General features: G+C 53.2%; 1 protein-coding gene across 1 annotated transcript; it reads left to right on the top strand.

Moving 5' to 3' along the window:
- Positions 1–539: 539 nt before the first annotated feature.
- PAFAH1B2 (platelet-activating factor acetylhydrolase 1b, catalytic subunit 2 (30kDa)) lies at positions 540–3,855 on the top strand. Its single transcript, XM_010084317.1, has 5 exons — positions 540–621; positions 858–947; positions 1,421–1,537; positions 2,125–2,247; positions 2,850–3,855. The coding sequence occupies exons 1-5, from the start codon at positions 541–543 to the stop codon at positions 3,126–3,128; spliced, it is 690 nt and encodes a 229-aa protein (XP_010082619.1). The 5' UTR covers position 540; the 3' UTR covers positions 3,129–3,855.
- The last annotated feature ends 2,794 nt before the right edge of the window (positions 3,856–6,649 follow it).

Raw genomic sequence — 6,649 nt, 5'->3', positions numbered from 1 at the left:
CAGCCCCCAGCCCGGTTCATTCGCCCTGCTCCCGGTGGGCATGCGGTAGCTGTGGGCGGAGGGGCCGGGCCTTGCTCCTGCGCCGGGATCAGCCCCCGGTCCATGGGGAGCCACGGCAGCGTGATGCGCTGTGCCCCGCAGGCAGATAATCCAGCGCACCGCGGGGCTCAGCCGCTGTAAGCGGGATATCCTGGTGCTAATAGGGGCTAATCCTCTGCCCGTGAGCATCATGGAGCTAAAGCCTGGCGCAGCTGAGGCGTGTTTCTGCAGAGCATCCTCCGCAGGGAGCTGCTCTTGGGCTTTTATCTCTGTGTGTTTGCCTGCTGAAATGTTTGGTCGGTAGATGGCTTCGGGAGGACTGTCGGCAGGGTCAGTCTGGCGGTCGTGAGGGGAATAAAATGGATGTTGTTATCAGACAGAAGTCAACACGCCTCGGGATAGGCGTGATTTGGCCCGTGTGAATGTCAGGTTGTAGCCAGGCAGCCCTTTCCCCAGCTGCTGAAGGTGTCTCATCTCAAATGCTCTTTCTTCAGGAACAGAATGAGCCACGGAGATTCAAACCCCGCTGCGGTTCCGCACGCCGCTGAGGATATCCAGGGAGATGACCGGTGGATGTCTCAGGTAAGGCTGGGAGGGGTGGTGGGTGTCTGGGGGTGAGTCCTCTTTCCTGTGGGGCTGCTGGGTGAGTGCTGTGCTGTATTCACGGGGGAGTAACAAAGCTGCAAACAGTAGAGGTGAAGGGTGTTGGGGGGAATAGGCAGGGAAACTGGCTGGGCAACGGTCCCTTCCTGTCCTGCTGCAGAGACACCGATGAGGGGCTGTGGGTCGGAGTTCACCTTGCTGCTCTCTTTCAACAGCACAATAGATTTGTCTCGGATTGCAAAGACAAGGAGCCCGACGTGCTCTTCGTGGGGGACTCCATGGTGCAGCTGCTCCAGCAGTACGAGGTACGGGCAAAGGAAGGAGGATGGGGGGGTTGGCGGAGTGTTTCTAACCCAGTCGTTGGTGAGCGTGGGTCAATTCCTTCTGCTCTGATTTTAGTGCCAGCCCTTCAGGGTTATTCCACCCTGCTTGCTTGACTTCCCAGTGCTCATACAAAGTCTGGCCGGTGTTGTACAATTTGTTTTCACAAATCTCTGTAAGCCATTTGCAGTCTTTCCCTGAAGCTGTGACTGACTGCCTCCCGTTGTGACTCATGTGCACAACCCCTCGCTAGTTCCTCGAGTTTCCGTTTCCAAACTCCTGAGGGCACGCCAGCCATCACAATCTATGTAGGTGTATCGTGTGTGGCCAGAGCACCTTTAACCCTCAGAGGATGTCTGCTGGCTGCTTTCACCGTCCTTGAGACACGGCTTCTCCCTGTAGTACCTGTCGTGATCAGGATGGTGCTCTGCAATAGCACATTGCTTTCTGATTGCAGATATGGCGAGAGCTCTTCTCACCACTTCACGCACTGAATTTTGGGATTGGGGGAGACACCACGGGACATGTTCTATGGAGACTGAAGAATGGGGAACTGGAGAACATTAAACCGAAGGTATAAGCAGAAAGACCAAACCAGCCCTGTGCTGACTTAAGGGAGAGTTGAGTGCTGCAGAACAGAGCGAGCTGTTCCTCTTACCAGAACTTTTTGTCTGAGCAACTTGGCTCTGAGAGTGCATCAGCTGTTGAAATATGTTTGGCCGAACCAGAAGTGTTTGGGACAGAGCTGTATGTCTCGTACACGTGGTTTACACTGCTGAATGTGCAAATCAGAGGGCCTCATCGATAAACAGAGGTGGCCTTCTAGTCCTACCAAAAATGTTGATCAGGCAGGTGGTTCGCTACAGCTAGGTGTAGTTGGGACTTGCAGCATGTCTCTCAGGCCCGAGATGCATTCATGGCCTCTAGAAAGGGATGGTGGAATATTTGATAAAGAGCTAGCCCAAAACAGAAGATCCTAAGATGCTATTCAGAGATCGGCATAACTGTCAGCTGGAGACCTCTTGCAGTCTGGGTGTAACCCAAGCCTGAGTCTCCGTGTAGCTCGCTGGTCGCGGAGGATGTTTACATGGGGTTTTCAGGGTCAGCGAGGCTATTGCGGCTCGTCCTGGAAAAGTTGCAAACATTTTTTTCTCCTCGTAGGTCATTGTTGTTTGGGTTGGAACAAATAATCATGAAAACACAGCAGAAGAAGTAGCAGGTGGAATCGAGGCTATCGTGCGCCTGATAAACACCCAGCAGCCACAGGCCAAAGTTATTGTACTGGTACGTCTCTGGGAGCGCTAGGAAAACAAACTGCTTGGAGAAAGCCGCGTGGTCTCTGTACCGTGCCTCCACGATCCTGGGAGTTACTGATCGTTATGGGGGAGGGCAGTCACTTTATCTTCTGCTGTGTGCATGCCTCCCTTGTTCACTTGCCTTTGCAGGAGTTCTCCCTTCCGCCCCTCCAGAGGCGGGTGTAATCCTTCCTGCTAGCGTTATTGCCATCCCACTGAGAAATGTTGTTCAAGTCCTGTGAGGGGAAAAAAGGTGCCAAAATCAGAACTGGGACGGGAAATCCTTGTTGGCTTCCTTGTCTTGGCAGGTTAGCCGGTGCCTCCCCTTCTGAGAAGCCGAGCGGTGGCATTCAGCACAACCGATACATTAAGGGGAAAAAAAAAAAAAGGCAGGGGCTGTGCCAGTTGCGCTTGCAGCTCCTCTGGCTCCTTCAGTTGCATTTCAAATTAGGTCTGAATGGACAAAGAGATCAGTTCCTCTTGTCACAGACATCGTAGATCTTGAAAGGCAGCCTGCAGTGGAAGGGGAAGCAGGCGTTGCTATGCCATCACAGTTGTATGAAGCTCTTTTTTGCCTCCTTCTCGTGCCAGGGCCTGCTACCTCGTGGAGAGAAGCCAAACCCGCTGAGGCAGAAGAATGCCAAGGTGAACCATCTGCTAAAAGCCTCGCTCCCCAAGCTGCCCAACGTCCAGCTTCTGGATGTGGACGCCGGCTTCGTGCACTCGGATGGCACCATCTCGTACCACGACATGTTTGATTTCCTGCACCTGACGGGAGGGGGCTACGCAAAGATCTGCAAACCCCTCCATGAACTGATCATGCAGCTGCTGGAGGAGACCCCTGAGGAGAAACGAGCTGCCCTGGCCTGAGTAGCTGATGTCAGCGTCCACAGCATCATCCAGCCCATCAGATCAGTTCTGTCACTGGCACTACAGAATCCTTCTTTCTTAAAGCACTTTCCATTGTAGAATGTTACCGGATGTTCGTACCTAGTGTTTTGAGGGGGAAGGCTCATGTTTAACTGGTCTTGTACATACGAGGGCCGGCTTGGTTGGTTTTATTGCAGGAGGAAATTAGCTGAAGATGAAGAGTTTTACTTTTAAACCATTCCTCATTTAAACCGAGAACAGGACTGTCACTCTGTGCCCCTCTCATGTCTTGTTGCTCTGTGGTTGTCCTAGAACCCTCGTAGCCTGTCTCTGCCAGCCCGCGCACAGCTCCTGGCTCACCGTTCCCGGCTGTAGGGATTGTGCTCTGTGTATTAGCCTCTGAACAAGAATCACATTCCACTTGCAAAAGCCAGAACAGATGCATTTTTCCAAACTCGGGCCCACCTTTTAAAGGTTTTTTTGCTTTTGCGTTGTTTTTTTTTTTTTTCTGGGGGGTTTGGAGTGACACATGTTGCTTTCTCACTCCTCCGTTCTGAAGCAGCATGAAACTGGAATTCAGAAATGTAAAGAAACAAACAATTAACCAAACCCGCGTAACACTCCCAGGTGCTTGTTCCTGTGCTTGTTTCACCATGCCTGCTAGCCGGGGCACCTTTCCTCCCACCTAGCTTTCCCTGGGGCAGTCTCATTCTGGTGCTGCTGGCTGTCCTGTTCTCTGCTCCTGTCTGTGTGTGGTGTCGCTGGCTTTTAACAGTTGCTCAGTTTAGGGTTTTAATTATCCAGTAAGCACCGCACAAGGCAGTCGCTTCCTCGCTGCTCTCGGACTGACACTTCATTCCTCCGAGATGCCTGTGCCACGGGGCTCTTTGCAGTGCTGTTTGTTGGTCTTTTTTTTTTTTTTAAGTATGACTGTTACATCCTTTTTTTTCTAAAGGAAACCCATATGAATAACCCCTGTCTGCAAGGCCTAAATCAGTCCAAAGCTCTACAGGTTCCAAGGTGTATATTTCCTTATCGCTTCGTTTTACGTGTATAAACATTTTATTTGAGCAACTACAGCCTCTTACAGTAAAAAGTGAAGTCGAGGTGTAGCTTTTCCTGCCCTGCACACGGTTCCTCGCCTCTAGCCAGGGGAGCTGGCAGTGCAGGTGCCCTCCTACAGGGGCTGCAGCTAGGTGGGGTTTTGGTTTGGTGGGTTTTTTTGTTAGGAGGGCTGGTTGTAGTCTACAAATGAGCCTTTCACTTCAAAGCAAAAGGTTCTCTTTTTCAGAGAGAAACTGGACCCGAAAGGCAGAACCCTAGATGAATAGATAGCTAGACTGCAAATAAACCGATTTTAAAGTCTGTTCCTCCTCGACTTACCTGACAGAGCTGGAGCGTGGCGGTGCTGCGCTGACCTCGCCGTGGCTCGTCCTACGGTAGCTGGCCACCAACGCAGGTCTCTGCGCTTCCTCCCCCGTCAGCGGGATCTGCGGTCGTGCGTGCTCATCTCGGCGGGTAAAGCGCAGAGGAACGGCTAGTTTTTGAGCGGGCGCTCTATCCCATGTTCCGCGTGAGGGCTGTTGAGGTGTCCGGGTTGCTTGCTGTGCCCTGCTGCAATGAAGTACCTAGGTACTGTGTATAGTCTGTCTGCCCTTTTTTATAATAAAGGGTGCTGGTGTGTACTGCCGTCTGTAAGCTAGCGTTAAGGAGTACTTTAATGTCCCTGCTACGTTCCCCTCTCCCTGTAGGTTTGATCAGAGCAGGATTTCTGCCTGGATTGCATGCATAGTGTGTGTTTTGTTTCCAGTATATGTGATCTACACACAGATGAAGGAAAGATGAACCATTCCATTCGCCAGGACCGGCAGTAGGAAGTTCCATAGTGCGGCGGTAGAGGAGGGATGATGGTCCTACCCCCACGAACCAGGCTAGGGACACGCTGCCCCCCAGGGCTCGGCGCTCCGGAGCTCCGCTGCCTTGCAGGACGGGCTGTAAGAGAACGTTGCTCACAAGTAAGATGCTTGTTGGGGTGAGGGAGAGTGGAAAATCAAAGGTTAAAAATGCGCTGCAGTGGAGGACTGCTGGGGAAAGGACTGATCCCACACACCCCTTAGGGAGACGGAATAAAACACATTCTGCTCCCTGGGAGTGCTTGAGGTGTCTAGGCTTGTGTGGAAAGGCAGTGTGCGAGTTTAATCCCAGCATCCCTGCTTCTCTCCCTGCTGTCGCTGCATTTGGCTAAAGAGATGCTAACTAGGAACGTACTCTGCTCTGATAAAAAGCTCTGACTCCAGCTGGGTGCAGCCGCGGCTGAGCTCAGCTGTGAGTCAGCCCCTCTTGGTTGTCTGCCGAGTGGACCGGGAGGTTTGGCAGGCTCCTGAGCCTCCTGAACGCCACTGAGGACAGCTCTGCTGGCTCTGCTTAGGCTTGGCTTGCTCAGGTGCCACGCTCTCTGCTTGGTTCAGCGCTCGCAGCTCTTCTCTGCTCTGTGACCATCTCCGATGTGTGCTGGCATGGTGTAAAGGCAGTGAGGACGGCTTCCTCTCCGCTCGGGCTTTAGCTCTGCTTGTTGCTGCCCAGTAAGAACCCGTCGGGCTCACAGCTGTGAGGCCAGCAGGAACCATGTCATTGCTCAGGGTTAGCTGGGAGAGAACTGGCCCTGGGGGGCTTCTCCCCTCCACAAACAACCCGGGTGCTCTGTGCCGGAGCCCGCTCTCCGGTCTGTGTTGGCATCGCCAGTTTCATGTTTATTGCAGCAGAGAGAAAAACAAAATATACAAAAGGCCAGAGAGAGTCTGGGGGGGCGCAGGATGGGACCTGTGAGGAGGACAGCCCATACCATGTGTGAAACGAGGCTGCAGACCCCTCCCCGTGCTGCCCTCCCTCCCTGCCTGCCTGGAGGCACTGCCCACTCACCGCCCTGAACCTTCCCTGGGACAAAAAAATTGTGATTCTGCTTTGGCAAAAATGCATCGGCTGGTAGAACTCACTCTGTTAGTGCATATTGCGATATAAATGTCAATGTTTCACCCCACAGTGTCGCAGCGTGTGTGTGTGTGCGCCCAGGCGCCCGTCTTCCCTCCCCTCTCTGTTGGTGACTCGTTTGGGTTCTGCGGGGGGCAGCTGGGGAGGTGTTGCCCCATACAGCGCTGCCAGACCATCTTCCCACCGGCTGCACTCGCGGCGATCCCTCCCAGGGGTCTTCAGAGCCTCACTCCTCATTTAATGTCTGTTCTTTTCCCTGCTCTGTTGAGGGGCTTGTTTGTTTGTTTCTCCTCTCCTTTCGCCATGCAGAGCGTAGCTCCTGTACCCGAAGCTGTAAGTGAGGTCCTACAGCTGGTGTTTTGGCCCTCGACAGGACCTGGGCTTGTATTTGAGTCCCTGGTGATTTATTTGCAATAGCCCTGAAGTGAGCAGGGAACTCACGCCACCACGCAATCCGACTTACAGTCATCCCGGCGGAGGCGATACCCACGATCGAACAGCAGCTGAGGAGTCGGTGGGAGTTCTGCTTCACG

This window comes from Pterocles gutturalis, unplaced genomic scaffold (genome assembly GCF_000699245.1).
Source record: "Pterocles gutturalis isolate BGI_N339 unplaced genomic scaffold, ASM69924v1 scaffold42630, whole genome shotgun sequence".
NCBI classification, from domain to species: domain Eukaryota; kingdom Metazoa; phylum Chordata; class Aves; order Pterocliformes; family Pteroclidae; genus Pterocles; species Pterocles gutturalis.
This window is presented reverse-complemented; position numbering and strand designations above follow the sequence as displayed.

Coding starts and splice junctions, on each gene's coding strand:
- PAFAH1B2 (XM_010084317.1), top strand. CDS start 541: ATGAGCCACGGAGATTCAAACCCCGCTGCGGTTCCGCACGCCGCTGAG. Junction 622..857: donor ATGACCGGTGGATGTCTCAG/GTAAGGCTGGGA, acceptor CTCTTTCAACAG/CACAATAGATTTGTCTCGGA. Junction 1,538..2,124: donor TGGAGAACATTAAACCGAAG/GTATAAGCAGAA, acceptor TTCTCCTCGTAG/GTCATTGTTGTTTGGGTTGG.